The 15,219-nt window shown below is 37.1% G+C and overlaps 3 protein-coding genes across 5 annotated transcripts; 2 read left to right on the top strand and 1 right to left on the bottom strand.

Moving 5' to 3' along the window:
* The first annotated feature begins 71 nt into the window (after positions 1-71).
* Positions 72-1,308, top strand: LOC110870760 (protein PHYTOCHROME KINASE SUBSTRATE 1). Its single transcript, XM_022119914.2, has one exon. It carries the CDS (start codon positions 110-112, stop codon positions 1,229-1,231), a length of 1,122 nt encoding a protein of 373 aa, XP_021975606.1. The 5' UTR covers positions 72-109; the 3' UTR covers positions 1,232-1,308.
* A 1,003-nt stretch (positions 1,309-2,311) lies between these two features.
* On the bottom strand, positions 2,312-6,030 carry LOC110871821 (origin of replication complex subunit 6). The gene is made up of 9 exons (XM_022120573.2): positions 5,747-6,030; positions 5,616-5,662; positions 4,834-4,938; positions 4,649-4,729; positions 3,956-4,130; positions 3,777-3,864; positions 2,977-3,047; positions 2,775-2,871; positions 2,312-2,529 (listed from the first exon to the last, which is right to left on the bottom strand). Exons 1-9 carry the CDS (start codon positions 5,864-5,866, stop codon positions 2,456-2,458), a joined length of 858 nt encoding a protein of 285 aa, XP_021976265.1. The 5' UTR covers positions 5,867-6,030; the 3' UTR covers positions 2,312-2,455.
* A 2,507-nt stretch (positions 6,031-8,537) lies between these two features.
* Positions 8,538-14,346, top strand: LOC110871820 (haloacid dehalogenase-like hydrolase domain-containing protein 3). 3 transcript variants are annotated; one of them, XM_022120572.2, is made up of 9 exons: positions 8,538-8,731; positions 8,836-8,946; positions 10,669-10,751; positions 11,310-11,393; positions 11,797-11,872; positions 11,968-12,040; positions 13,056-13,129; positions 13,518-13,611; positions 14,134-14,346. In XM_022120572.2, exons 1-9 carry the CDS (start codon positions 8,629-8,631, stop codon positions 14,198-14,200), a joined length of 765 nt encoding a protein of 254 aa, XP_021976264.1. In that variant the 5' UTR covers positions 8,538-8,628; the 3' UTR covers positions 14,201-14,346. The 3 variants fall into 3 exon arrangements, with proteins under 3 accessions (XP_021976264.1, XP_035832272.1, XP_021976263.1); XM_035976379.1 differs by having other exon boundaries at positions 8,544-8,731; positions 8,842-8,946; XM_022120571.2 differs by having other exon boundaries at positions 8,544-8,731; positions 8,833-8,946.
* Positions 14,347-15,219: the final 873 nt, after the last annotated feature.

Genomic DNA, 15,219 nt, shown 5'->3' with positions numbered 1-15,219 from the left:
AACCCATCCTCTTAAAAGCACTCTAGTACTACTCATTCACAAATGTATCAAAAATGAAATCTTCATGTACACACAACACTTTCATCATTTTCTCCTATCCCTTTTTTTCATGGTTACTTGTAAAACAAGCAACATGATCGCGCTGGATGCCTCGTGCTCCTACTCGAATGAGGACGCTACCAAAGAGTGTTTTGTGCCGAAACTCACGAAAAAGCACTTAGAGGACGACGGACTTGGGATTTTTGAAGCTGAGAAGTACTTCAAAGGAGTAATGGATGTTCATCATCAACCAAACCAAACACGAGAAAACCACGAAGATCAACAATGCGCGTTACCAAAATCAAAAGCCATGTCAAGCACGCGATCTGAATCGAGCTGGAATAGCAGGAGAGGGCTATTGGTTAGCAATGGCACCAATCATAGCAAGAAAATTAGCTTCAAAAGCTTGTTAGCTAGTATTGGTTGCAATTGCAATGACAAAGATTCTATAAAGATTAAAGAATTTAAACAGCCAGTTAAAGGTGGAGGTGGTTTAAATCCTTCAACGGCGGATGCGAAGCATTTTCGCATCCCCAAGCTACCAGAAGTTGATCGGGAACATATCGCGAAAGGGGAAATTCTAGAAGTTTTTAGAAACGGGGGACAAGACGATACGGGGAGTGATGCAAGCTCGGATTTATTTGAAATCGAGAACTTCTCGGCTAACGAGGATTACAACTCGTTTCTTGCTCGACAAGCAACCGAGAATAACGAGTATGCGCCGAGTGAGGCGAGTGTCGAATGGAGCGTTGTCACTGCCAGTGTGGCCGATTTCCCTAATACCATCTTCATCGCGGAAGAATCTAGTCGCCCATTGTCTAATGTGGAAGAAAGAGAAACAGACGCGAATGACGTGGAAGAGAGAGAAACAGAAAATAATACGTCTTTTAGAATGGGTAAGGGTGAGAAATGTGAGAGGGGAGGAAGGAGAGAGGGAGTGCCGCAATTAGCGGGTGCAACGTGGAGAGAATTGAGAGTTTTTGGTGATGGACATGGTATGATTAGTGGCGGCGAGAAGGGGGCGGTTATTGGGTCCGCCCCTGGGCGAGAGTGGCACCACCGGTTGGATTCGGCCACACCGGTGGCGAAAATTCAAGCCGACAACAAGTTGATAGGAGTTGGAGTTGCACCTTTGGTTCATAACATGCATTCTACACATGTTTCAAATCACTTGTACATTGAGAAAAAGTAGATTGTATGTGTTTTTGGATTTGAAATTTTATTATCTAGTTATTATAACTTAGACATGTAAACAAACTATATTTCTTAATTTACTTGTCAAATAGACATGGTTTTTTTTTTTTGGGGGGCTTAAATTTACCTTTAAACCTACACCAATATTTATTATGAGGCTAGCACCCTTTACCAGTATGAGTGAAACACGTTTAAGATACATCGTATAATACCACTAGGCTACGAGTCCTTTGGTATCAAATGACCCATCATGTTTTATCCAAATAGTAAACACCTCTCCAATTAATTTTTTAACAAAAACTGAAATGAGTAACATGGATTGAAAGTACCCCAAAATATACTTTTAATGCATATAACTTGCTATATCTTTTTAATGAAACATCAAGTTCAGTATTGAAATAAAAAGTTTGTCTAATCGTATCCCATGCATCGAGACATTAAAGATACCAAAATGAGACAAGTATTCGCCAAGCCGACCTAACCACACGCGTACTAAATTGACCCAAATGGCCAAATCTATCCGTTTTAGCATGTTAGCCAACCCTGTCCCACCCGTCTATGGTCTATTTTATCACTTCTACTTTAAACCGAAAACCTCAACTTGTGATGAATATTAGTGTGAATAAACACACAAACACGCGGGACAAGCACATGTCACATGTGTGTGTCTAAGATCAATAGGTCAAAACTTGAGGAATCACATGCAAGAAAGGGATAGATCAAGGATATTTTTTTTCTTCAAATACAGGTAATATGTTGAATTCACGACGCCAAACGAATACACATGTTGTCATATTTAATTCAGCGGCAAAAACCAAGTCTTGCGAAGCATATCTTTGAGTTGATGATGGATTTTTATAAATCTTGTAAAAGACATCAAGAAAATGATTTGAGATATGAAAATGGTCAGCGCTGGCCCAAGTCAAATAAGGCTTGGGCCTTGGGCCACCACAAGCTTTTACTTAGCCTTAGGCCACCAAAATGGTTGAGCCGGCCCTGAAAATGGTATTATGGATTTGATGCTCTAATACTTATCTTTATATTGATTACTTAATAAATATCCCAAAGTAAAGATCAATTATATGAACTAAATTTCTTGCATTTCCATTTTTTTTTTTAGAATTTGAGGCCAATAAAAACTTAGATTCTGTACATTAAGTTGTTGGAATGCATATCCACAAAACTTTGTTGCTTAACATATTGAGACAACATGAGCACAAGCTTACACTCCAACTTCGGTTCCCGGAACTCTCTTGAAAAAGTTGAGGTTTGATTGCTTCGTCTTTTTAACCGCAACTGCAAAAAAAAAAAAAAAAAAAAAAAAAAAAAAAAAAATCATAGATCCAGAATTAGCCGATATACCTTTACGTTGTTTGATCAAACGAATGGGTTGGATAATGAGTCAGCACAGATAAAGTTTACAGGTTGAAAATGGGCTGGGTCATTTTGACCCGCAAACACTTTTAAGGGATAATTTGTGCACGACACGTTGACCCGCAAACATAGAGCATATCAACTCATTTGGGATGGAGTTAAGTTACCTTTATCCATGCTTTGCTTATTGGATTCTATGACCGAAGATTTCCATTCTTCATATTTGTGGTTCTCTTCACGCTTACGCTTCTTGCAGGCCGAACGCTGTAACACATTACAAAGAATAGATATAAATTAGTTTCAACAGTTTGGCATGACTTCTAAATCTGCAATATAAGATAGATATATAACGTAAAAGAAAGTTATTACATCTTCGCTTTCGTCAGATGAATAACCACCATCCTCAGCTTGTCGTTTCTCGGGTAAAACATCCAACAAATCTACAAAATAAGATAAAGAGTTAATTACGGTTTTCGTCCCTGTGGTTTGTCAAAAATCACTATTTCAGTCCATTAGTTTAAAAATTGCGATTTCAGTCCCTGTGGTTTCACTTTCGTAACTATTTCAGTCCACCTCATAACCATTTCAGTCCCTGTACTTACAGAATAAATGGATTTGAAATTGTTACGAAAGTGAAACCACGGGGACTGAAATGGTTACGAAAGTGAAACCACAAGGACTGAAATCACAATTTTTAAACTAATGGACTGATATAGTGATTTTTGACAAACCACGGGGACGAAAACAGTAATTAACTCTAAGATAAAAATAATAAAGAGTTAATTACTGTTTTCGTCCTTGTGTTTTGTCAAAATTCACTATTTAAGTCCATCGGTTTAGAAATTGCGATCTCAGTCCTGTGGTTTCACATTCGTAATCATTTCAGTCCCTGTGGTTTCACTTTCGTAACCATTTCAATCCATTTATTATGTTAGTACAGGGACTGAAATGGTTACGAGGTGGACTGAAATGGTTATGAAAGTGAAACCACAGGGACTGAAATCACAATTTTTAAACTAATGGACTGAAATAGTGATTTTTGACAAACCACAAGGACGAAAACAGTAATTAACTCTAATAAATACAAATTTCATCTTCTTTGCATTCCCTCTATAAAACTAATAACTTGTGCAGCACAACATGAAAATGGTAACAAGTGAAATAAGTACCTCGGTTTACTTTCACAGATTTCGGATCCTTCTTTTCCTTAGCCACACCGAAAACATCATGACAAAGGTCTTTCATAGAAGTAGACACCTGAATTGATTCACACGTATATGTAACATATGTAACGTAATGTTTTAGTGACATTTGGGGACGTTGTATAAGTATAACAACCGCTTCTTACACTTGAAAACTCGTCTTCAGATGTGCCAGAAAGCTCAATCAACTTATTCTTGTCAACCTTGAGCTTATGTTTTTTGGCACACAAGTAAAACCCTGCGGCTGTAAACACTGGTCGCGTGAAGTCAGCGCTAGCTCGACGTGAAGGAGGCAACGATGCAATAAACCGTTCTTTGTATCTGTAAGTATTATCATGTTAACTACAATAAACATTTGAATTTTAAATACATCAAGTATGGGGCTGTTTGGCAGTATCTGAATGCTTAAGTGCTGAACCAGTAAGAGCCTGTATAATGCTTAACCGTTCAGAGACAAATATCTGACCAATTCTGATTAGAGGTCTTAACCATTCAGACTCTGTATAAATCTTAACCATTCAGAGGCAAATGTCTAAACCATTCAGACATCTGCTTGTGAAACAAACAGTCTGAACCATTAAGTGCTGAACCAGTAAGAGGTCTGAACCAGTAAGAGCTTGTATAATGCTTAACCATTCAGAGACAAATATCTGACCAATTCTGATTAGAGATCTTAACCATTCAGACTCTGTATAAATCTTAACCATTCAGAGGCAAATGTCTGAACCATTCAGACATCTGGTCGTGAAACAAACAGTCTGAACCATTAAGTGCTAAACCAGTAAGAAGCCTCATTAAGAGGTAAACAAACATTAAAAGTTAAAAACTATAGAACTTACAGTGATAAGCATTTTTTAACAAGAGGAATAAGCCTAACACATCCAAATTGAATAGCCAGTTCCTTAACATCAAGTGTATTCCTACAAAATATCACAATTAAGAATTCGATGATCCGATAGACCGATACACATCTATTTCAACTCAACATGCAATATAAAAAAAGTATATTAACAAATTAACATACTTGACACCGATTCCGTTTTGCATTACGTTGAACGATCGAATGTAAGCCTTCTCGGACATCCCGCTCAACCTAATCGCAGTCTGGCGATCAAATAAAACTTGCTTCCTGCAGTAATAAAAAAAACAGACACTCACATTAATCAACTTGCAAACATGTAACCAACTAACTAACTACACATACACCTTCATATCCTATAATTATATAACACAATGCTTAAATAAAATTATCCTATTAAACTTTTTAAAACAAGTGCATATCAATTAATCAATAATAAATTTCTTATCACGTAGGTGAGCTTAGACCGAACCACTTAAAAACCACATGTTCTTTACTTCTTTGTGGTTTATATTATCGATTGCGATTACACGGATTTAATGGAATAATAGATTTACAATTAGCGGTGTGAATTTCTGACACGACACAAACCTAACACGAAATTCACGGGTTTGGGTTTAGTCTAAACGGGTTCGGGTCAGTTTCAGGTTGAGCCAACGAACCTGTTTAGCTAAACAGGTCAGGTTCAGCTCAACCCGGTCAGGTTGGCGGGTTGACCCGTTTAACCTGTTTATATTATATTATATTAATGTAATTTACATTTGTGTGTTTTTGTAGTAAACTATATTTTTAATATATTAATTTGTGAAAAAAAAAATAAAAAAATCGGGTTGAACGGGTGGTGTTCAGGTTCATCTAAAATTCTCGGGTTTGGGTGAGGTTGAACCCGCGAACACGACCCGTTTAACAACCCTAAACTACGATATTCCAAAGAAATTCAGACGCACATATTAGCAGCAATCTCGAGACAGATTATCGCTTTGCAAATCTCTCCCTACAACCACCAAACAAAAACATTGTAAGCCTAAAAAAATGATATCTTAGTGTAGAAACGATGTAACACTAAAGAACTGCGTACGATTCCGGCACTGGATGAATCGAATTGAAGATCGGACATGCGACGGAGCTCGGCGGCTTTGCGGACGATTTGTTTGGGTTCAGAGAGTTGTAACTTCCTTGCAATGTCCGGTAGATCCATTTCAGGTGATGAAGGTAACGATCGATGTTGTTAATTTGTTAGTGTGGTTTGTGAACGATGGAATGTGAGTATGTGATATTGACGAGCATCCATGGCGGGAATGTTGAATCTGGTGTGTTTCTAGTTTTCGTTTGGCGCCATTTTTTTCAAAAACCAGAGGACGCCATTTTTCTTTTGAGAAAAACTACTTGTGATTTGAGTGTATTGATTTTTTTTATTTTTTTACTTTTGTAAAATGTGCGAAGTTTTTAAGGGGCGGAAGGTGCGGCTGATCTCCTAAACTTTTTGCTCAGTAATGAAATGAAGAATATGTAGTTTTCGTATAGAAATTTTTGGGTATATACATTTTCGATCCCCGGTTTTATAAAAAATTTTAGGTCTGGTGACTCCCGCCCCCGATCGGATATCTCAAGCTTCGCCACTGTTTGCAATTGCTTTTGATTTTCAACCCTTTAGATACTTCGAAAATTGTTTGTGAAATTAATTGTTTGAGAAAAATGCTAAAAAAACCCACTACAGATGGTCTAAATCCAACTTAAAAAAAAACCACATAACTCCCCGTTCACAAACACATACCCTAGGGTTTAACTCTTTAACACCAACAACTTAACCAAAAAAAACATGTGCTTGCATCATTAACAACAATGTCAAATCAACAACAAAGTAGTCAAAAACTTACTCCGGAAACGACAACAAAGACCATCTAGCAGGTGCTTGATCCAAACAAATTGCTATCACTCGATCCAAACAACATAACAATGAACGACAAATTGCAAATTAAAGCCCTAGAAAACACGCGATTCATCGATACTGATTGAATAATACAGTTTTGATTGATTATGAATTGAACTCAATCTGCTAGCGCATGATAAATTAGGGTAATAAAAAAACAGACACTCACATTAATTAAATTGCAAACATGTAACTAACTAACTACACATACACCTTCATATCCTATAATTGTATAACACGGTGCTTAAATTTTAGTAAACTTCCGTTTTGCTCCCTGTGGTTTGGTCACTTTAACGGTTTTGCCCCAAACCTTTAAAAATAGTCATTTTACTCCCTGATGTTTTGGTTTTGTTGCCAGTTTGCTCCCTACCGGGAGCAAAATGGAAAAACAAACAATTTGGATGGAGTTAGAGGCGGGGAGCAAACCGGCAAAAAAACTCAAACGTCAGGGAGTAAAATGGCTATTTTTAAAGGTTTGGAGCAAAACCGTTAAAGTGACCAAACCACAGGGAGCAAAACGGAAGTTTACTCAAAATAAAATTATCCTATTAAACTTTTTAAAACAAGTGCATATCAATTAATCAATAATATTTTCTCATCACTTAGGGGAGCTTAGACCAAACCACCTAAATCCACATGTTCTTTACTTCTATGCGGTTTATATTATCTATTGTGATTATGCAGATTTAATAGAATAACAGATCTACAATTAGGGGTGTGAATTTCTAACACGACACGAACCTAACACAAAATTAGGGTGGGAATTTCGTTTTAAGTTCGTGTCGTGTCAAAAATTCGCACCCCTACTTTTATGTCACAAATTAAATAATGTGTACATTTTTTGCCATAAGATTTTATAATTTTAATGTAATTGTATTCTATACATTTGAGTGTTTTTTTAGTAAATTTTATTTTTAATATATTAATTTGCAAAAAAATATATATATAAAATCGGGTTGAACGAGTCGTGTTCGGGTTCATATATATATGTACTAGCCAGCCCGCAAACACTTCTTGTATGTTCCTGATTTTAGCAGCCAAATTCCTTTGATTATCTTTACGATTCACGGCTACTGTTGGCACAAACAAATGGGGCTCAACCCAACAGACGAATCCACAACTAGTTCTTGGACGATTGCAACAATGAAAACGAAGACCTGGATTTTGTGAGGTCCTCAAGGTACGGATCTTAGTTTTGAACCTACAAATGCAGTAAACCATATTGAATTTCAAGTCAAGAAGAACACTTGATCTAACCCCTCTAAAATTAGAGTTCAATTTGAACAGGTTCCGGAAGAACGATCGTGAAAGGTGTGAAATTTAGGGTTTAGGGTGAAAGATGGGAAGTGAGTTGCTTATACAGTGGGTTATAAAGTTTGGACTAAAATGACAAGTTAATAATAAAAATGTCAAAAATACCCTTGGTTAACACTGTGGTTTTTAGACTGAATTAGGCAATATGATCAAAATGACAAAAAAAAGAAGGAAAAATTAGGGACTCAGAAGGGAAAAAAAAACTATTGGACTAAAATGACAGTTAGGGTTAGTCGTCAGGTACTAAAATTAAAATGACAATTTACTCATTTAAAAACATTACTCCCTCCGTCCCATTAAATGTGTCTTATTTTAATTTTTCAAAGTCTTTATTTATAAACTTTGACTTTAATTATATATTTTTTGTGTTATATAAAACTTATTGAAAATTAACCCTATAAAAACACTTGTAAAACACACTCAAATCATATAACTTTTGATCAAGTATTATCTAACACAAACAAAATTATTTAAGGTCAAAGTTTACAAATAAAGACTTTGAAAATTCAAAATAGGACACTTTTAATGGGACGGAGGGAGTATTTTACTATAATTTTATGTTTTTGGTTAAAAGTATATAAGTTGCAAATATTATATATGAAGGACCAGATTTGAACATTTTACCATACTTAACTGGTTAAGTAAAGACAGAATCCAGATCACAACCGGTAGCAACCAACAACCTCTGAACGGCGGTCATTCTTAAGAAATACGGCATGGACGCCGGCGTTCTTCTCAGAACCCTAAAACCTTCAAATACATTTTTAAAAAAATCCATCGGTCTACGATGCTCATCGTCTTCCAATTCTCCCACTACAGGTCAGTTACTCACTCATTTAGATAGATTTTAATAACATCTCTTCATTCACTACAATTAATCTGAATGTTAAGAAGCCTAGCCTAATTTAATTTGTATGCAGCAGGAACAGTGAAGAAGAGAGCGTACGATGGTTTATTGTTGGATGCAGGTGGAACGCTTCTGCAATTGGCTAAGCCTGTTGAGGATACATACGCTTCAATTGCTCTTAAATACGGTTAGTTGTTGGTTTCTTGAATCATTATGGTCAATTGGTCGTATAAACTCCATATTTGTTGCTCATACAACCGATACAACCGATGTGTGACTAGGGATGAGTACAGAGTACTAGTACCGTACCGTACCGTACCGATAGCTTCAGTACGGTAGTATTAGGGTGAACGGGGCGCCCTCGGGGTGGCGTGCGGTGAGTGAGTTCCCCGCTCGGGAACACCGCCGCCGACCCCTCGGGGAGGCTAAGCGGGGTGTGGTCAGCGGTATTGATTCACCGATGGAGTTTTCTAATTTTTGGCCCTTTTTTTATTAAAACAAATAAAAAAAAAAGCAAGTCCCCCAAGAGAGGAGTGCCGCCATCAAATTGAGGGTGTGGGGGGAGTTAAGTGGGGAGTTGACGTGGCGCGTGCTGATTGGCTGTGGGTAAGAGAGGTCACTCCCGACTTAGAGGAGGACCCCTTACACCCTAAGGTGCCCAGGAATTTTTTACTGGTATTTTTAGTACCGGTATTGATACCATATAAAGATGAGCATTTTGGTACCCACTTTTTCAGGAATTTGTTATCAGTATTTTTAGTACCGGTATCGATACCATATAAAGATGAGCATTTTGTAATGAGTGCCAGAATGGTACCAACATTGTACCAAACCGGTACCGTACTGATAGCTTCAGTACCACTTTTGTTCAGAAATTTGGTATCGGTATTTTCGGTACTAAGGTGGATGTGTGCGCACACAAGGTTAGACCGGATAAGAAATGAGAACTTTAGGGAAAGGTTAGGAGTAGCTACTATTTCGGATAAGATAAAGGAGGGAAGATTGAGATGGTTTGGGTATGTGAAGAGGAGGCAGTTGACAGCGCCAGTTAGAGCAGTAGAAGGCTTAACTGTGGAAGGGAGGAGGAGTCGAGGTAGGCCCAAGATGACCTGGGATGAGCGGATTAGGAAAGATTTGCTAGAGTTACAACTTTATGGAGATGTAGGATTAAGGTTAAGGACTTTTAGGAGTAGGTTCTTTAGGTCTGAGATTGGGGTAGAGGCTTAGTTTTCCTTATGGTCTAGGCGCTTTCTTTTTCATATATGCTTACGTGGGGTTCTTGTGATTCGAAATATCTGTTCTTTTTCACTATGTTACCTCTCCAACACTTCTTTTGTTATTTAGTAACTCTCCGTTTCTAGATTTGTTTGTTTCTCGCTTGTCTACTATCTGTCTTTTGTGCTGGGGGTCTCTGGAAGCAGCCTCTCTATCCTCATGAATAGAGGTAAGGACTAAGGTGTGCCTACAGGCTACATCTCACCCTCCCCAGACCCTACCAATAGCTTTGCTATTTGTGGGATTTACTGGGTACGATTGATTGATTGATTTTCGGTACCGTACCGATACTGATACCATATAGAGATTACAGTTAACTAGTTACGGTAGTGATACACTTTGTCTAAACTTAGTGCCTTAAATATCAAACCATACACAGAAAAAGAAACATACGCGCGATTCCAACTTGTGTATTTACTGAATTGTATCAGCTGAAAAGTTCATACACAAGTGCTGCTTTGCTTACAATGTGATTTTTTAGCTTGAACTAATAGATATGCAACCATGGCTTCATGTATCTCATAGCTATAGGCGTAATTAATCTCTCACACGACTATAGAGGTATAACACACCCGAAAAACTGACTACTTTCGTGATTTTTGTCATGACGTTCTATCTAAATCTTTGTGTATAGGTTTAAATGCAACTCCAGCTGATATTAAACAAGGGTTTAAAAGAGCCTTTTCTGCTCCATGGCCCGAAAAACTACGTTACCAGGTAACATTGTAATCTATTCTAGTTCTTTTACATAAGAGTAAAAAAGCCGTTTTCGTCCTTGAGGTTTGACCATTTTGCGACTTTCGTTCAAAGGTTTGTTTTTCCTCATTTAGATCCAAAAGATTTGAAATCTTGTCATTTTCATCCGGCTCGTTAACTCCATCAGTCCATCCATTTTTCTCCATAAAGTCATGGGTGTTTTCGTCTTTTTTTGTTAACTTAAAGTGCAATTCGGTTTTTTTCACTTTATGTACAAGCATTTAGCAATTCCGTCTTGTTGACTTAAAACAAAACAAGTAGGTAAAAAGACGAAAATACCCCTGACTTAACGGAGAAAAATGGATGGAGTTAATGAGCTGGATGAAAATGGCGAAAATTCCATACCTTTTGGATCCAGATGTGGAAAAACAAACCTTTGGACGAAAGTCGCAAAACTGGCCAAACCTCAGGGACGAAAATGGCATTTTACTCTTTACATAATTATCCAAATCCTTCCGAAATGGTCCATTAAAAGAACCTTTTGACACTTTAATGTTTGCTATTATTTTCTTGTAACAGGGAGATGGAAGACCATTCTGGAAGCTTGTCGTTTCTGAAGCTACGGGTAGTGCTAATAACGATTACTTTGAAGAAGTTTACGAGGTTAGCCACCTAACGATTCAATAAGTAGTAACAACTTTGTTTCACTCAAAAGAGTAAATTACGATTTTGGCCCTTATGGTTATATCACTTTTACCCTTTTAGCCCCAAAAAGAATTTTTTAACATCTGAGTCCCCAACGTCTTTTTTTCTAACTCTTTTGGCCCCCAACGTCTTTTTTTCTAACCCTTTTGACCCCTAAAAGTAAATGGATGGGGTTAGTGTTAGGGGCCAAAAGGGTTAGGAAAAAAGACGTTGGGGGCTCAGATGTTACAATATTCCTTTTTGGGCTAAAAGGGTAAAAGTGATATAACCACAGGGACCAAAATTGTAATTAACTCCACTCAAAAATATCTTTTTCTCTTAATTACCATATTTAAACGTTATTCGTTTGCAATTTTATCAGTACTATGCCAATGGTGATGCGTGGCACCTTCCACCTGGCGCGTATAAAACTCTATTAACTCTAAAAGAGTCCGGAGGTCATAAATTATAATCAAATATTCATCTTTATCTTATAAGTTGGCATATTTTGTAAGTAAATAATCATTCATTATATATATATAATATCTTACAGTTAAACTGGCTGTTGTCTCCAACTTTGACTCTCGCTTGAGAAAGTTGTTACAAGACCTCAACATCATAGACTTGTAAGTGTTAACGCCTTCAGGGGTGAATTTCTGACACCACCCGATAAAACGACATGAACCTAACACGAAATTCGCTGGTTTGGGTTTAGTCTAAACGTGCCTGGTCAGTTTCAGGTTGAACCCGCGAACCCGTTTAACTAAACGGGCCGGGTTCATGTCAACCTAGTCGGCAGGGCCGGCCCTGGGGGTGGGCGGAGAGGACCACCGGCCAGGGCCCGATATTTCGGAGGGCACACTATTTTAAGAAAAAACCCAATATGCATACATAAAAATTTCTTTTTTTATAGGGCACACCTATACAAACACCAACATAGCCCCACTTACAAAACTATTTTTATGCTTTAGATTAGTTATTAGCCCATTGGCATTAGGTTTAGACCTTTATTGAGCCCAATACCCAATTTCGTTAAAGCCTAAGGGCACGTTTTTTAGAGCTCGAACAGGGTACACGAATTCTCAGGACCGGCCTTGCTAGTCGGATTGGCGGGTTGACCCGTTTAACCCATTTATATTATATTTTAAATTTTTTGCAATATATTTTGTCATAAATTAAATTGGGTGGGTATTTTTTGCCATAATTATAACTTAAAAGAGAATTGACATAACATTTTACAACTAAAATGTAATTGTATTATATACATGTGTATTTTTTGTGGTAAAATTAAAATTTAATATATTAATATGCAAAAAAAAAAAATCGGGTTGAATGGGTCGTGTTTGGGTTCATACGCAAGACACGATTTTCGGGTTCGGGTCGTGTTTGGGTTTGTCTAAAATTTTCAGGTTTGGGCCGGGTTGGACCCGCCAACCTGCTAACACGACCCGTTTAGCAATTTTTTGTGCAATCATGACCCATAATGGGTCACTAAGTCTTATAAAACTTGCTACTTAAAACGGGTCCAAATGGCACCAACACTATATGTCACCGCCACTTCTTGCCGACATCATCATCGTCACCACTCGACAATGCCACTGCCAATATTATTTGTCATATTGATTATTTTTTTGTGGTTAGGTTTGATGCTGTCGTAATATCTTCTGAGGTCGGGTATGAAAAACCAGACGCACAAATATTTGAAACGGCTTTAGGTATGTAATCATGTAACAATAGTTACCCATTAATAAATTTTAGAGTTAATTACTGTTTTCGTCCCTTTGGTTTGTCAAAAATCACTATTTCAGTCCATTAGTTTATAAATTACGATTTCAGTCCCTGTGGTTTCACTTTCGTAACCATTTCAGTCCACCTCGTAACCATTTCAGTCCCTGTACTTAACAGAATAATGGATTGAAATGGTTACGAAAGTGAAACCATAGGGACTGAAATGGTTACGGAAGTGAAATCATGGGCACTGAAATCGCAATTTTTAAATTAATGGAGTGAAATAGTGATTTTTTACAAACCACAAGGACGAAAACAATAATTAACTCTAAATTTTATTATTTCTAATTATATAGTTTGTCACGTGATAATCAGATCAGATTAGTGTGGAAGCTGCAAAAGCTGTGCATGTAGGAGATGATCAAAAGGCTGATAAGATAGGAGCAAATGCTGTTGGAATCAACTGCTGGTAAGCGTAATCGAATATTCAAAGTTGATATAGAGGCGTTAATATACGTCATTTCAGATGGGATGTGGTTAGATATGTTTGTTTGTAGTAATATGTTTTAGAGTTAAATGCCATTTTAGTCCCTGTGGTTTGGACCATTTTGACAGTTTAGTCCAAAGGTTTCATTTTTCGCTAGTGAGTCCAAAAAGGTTTCACCGTTGCCATTTTAGTCCACTACTCCACTGTGTTAACTTCATCCATTTTTTCTGTTAACGAGAAGGGCAATTCGGTCATTTTATATGTAATTCTGTTGACTAGAATGGCAATTCGGCCATATAAAATGACCGAATTGCTCTTCTCGTTAACATAAATAATGGATGAAGTTAAACCAGTGGAAAAATGGCAACCGGGAAACCTTTTTTGACTCACAGGTGAAAAATGAAACCTTTGGACTAAATTGGATAATGGCCCAAACCACAGGGACTAACATTTAACTCTATGTTTTAATTAAGTTTTGCGCGATTGATTAATTCCGATGAGCAGGTTATGGGGAACAGAAGTGAAGACATTTTCAGATATCCAGGACCGTATTCTTGTTCCTGATTTGTAACTTGTATAAGTTGTTTCCCTCCTTAGGGGTGGTTAATAAAGTCACATTTTTGTAATATATGTTATATATTAAAAAGGAAGTTATATAAATTAGAGGTACAATTGGAATTAATAGTTTAAATTTGGAATTCATGTTTCTTTTTAAAAGCGTTAATAAGTTTTTCATAAGTTATTAATTTTTTTAAGGTTACATATGTTTTGAACGGCTTAACGCCTTTGACGGGCTCGAACCCTTGACCTTAAGGGGAGCAACGCCTAAACTCCAATGACTTTGCCTATCGGACCCAACATTGTTATTATATCGAGCCGGGGGTGAAACTGGAAGCAACCTCTCTATTCTTACGGGGTAGAGGTAAGACTGTCTACATCTTACCCTTCTTAGACCCTAACTTAGCTTTGCTATTGGTGGAATTTACCAAGTATGATGATGGTGAGTTAATTGTTAGAGTAAACTATAGTTTTACCCCCTGAGGTTAGATGCGATTGGCAACTACCCCCTAAAACTAAAATCTTGTTGTCTTACCCCCCAACTCTTGAAAAACGCTACAATATTACCCCCCCCCCCCCCCCCCCCGGTGTTAAAAAACTTAATAGTTCTGTTAACTGGGATGTTAAATGACTATATTTCTCTTTCTTATTACCCCTTATGCTTTGTTGTAAGAAAATGTATTACCCCGGTGTTAAATGACTATATTATCCTTTCTTCCCCGTTGTTAAATATTTCTTTGCTTCCTTCAATATCACGCACGATGATGTCGAGTCTTAATGAAATTGAAACTAACCACATATTTAAAAAATGTTTGTTTTGTACCTTTTTTAATCATATCACGCACGGAGACTATATCTGCACCAACACAAAAAACATTGTCATTTCTCTACAAACAAAATTCAATACAATGAATTACAGTTCTTCAACTTGCATTGTCTTCAATTAACACCTGTAAAGTCACCAAATTTCACCAAAGAATTCATCAAATTTCACCAAATTTAACCAACATTTCATCAAATTTCACCAATATT

Source organism: Helianthus annuus, chromosome 8, assembly GCF_002127325.2.
Source record: "Helianthus annuus cultivar XRQ/B chromosome 8, HanXRQr2.0-SUNRISE, whole genome shotgun sequence".
Taxonomy (NCBI): domain Eukaryota; kingdom Viridiplantae; phylum Streptophyta; class Magnoliopsida; order Asterales; family Asteraceae; genus Helianthus; species Helianthus annuus.
This window is presented reverse-complemented; position numbering and strand designations above follow the sequence as displayed.

Bases quoted from the DNA above. Each gene is read 5' to 3' on its own strand.
- LOC110870760 (XM_022119914.2), top strand. From the start codon at position 110: ATGGTTACTTGTAAAACAAGCAACATGATCGCGCTGGATGCCTCGTGC.
- LOC110871821 (XM_022120573.2), bottom strand. From the start codon at position 5,866: ATGGATCTACCGGACATTGCAAGGAAGTTACAACTCTCTGAACCCAAA. The intron at 4,131-4,648 runs GTAAGTTCTATA...TAATACTTACAG, and splicing joins GTTAAAAAATGCTTATCACT to ATACAAAGAACGGTTTATTG. The intron at 3,048-3,776 runs GTACTTATTTCA...CTTATTTTGTAG, and splicing joins ATCTGTGAAAGTAAACCGAG to ATTTGTTGGATGTTTTACCC.
- LOC110871820 (XM_022120571.2), top strand. From the start codon at position 8,629: ATGGACGCCGGCGTTCTTCTCAGAACCCTAAAACCTTCAAATACATTT. The intron at 10,752-11,309 runs GTAACATTGTAA...TTCTTGTAACAG, and splicing joins CCGAAAAACTACGTTACCAG to GGAGATGGAAGACCATTCTG. The intron at 11,394-11,796 runs GTTAGCCACCTA...CAATTTTATCAG, and splicing joins ACTTTGAAGAAGTTTACGAG to TACTATGCCAATGGTGATGC.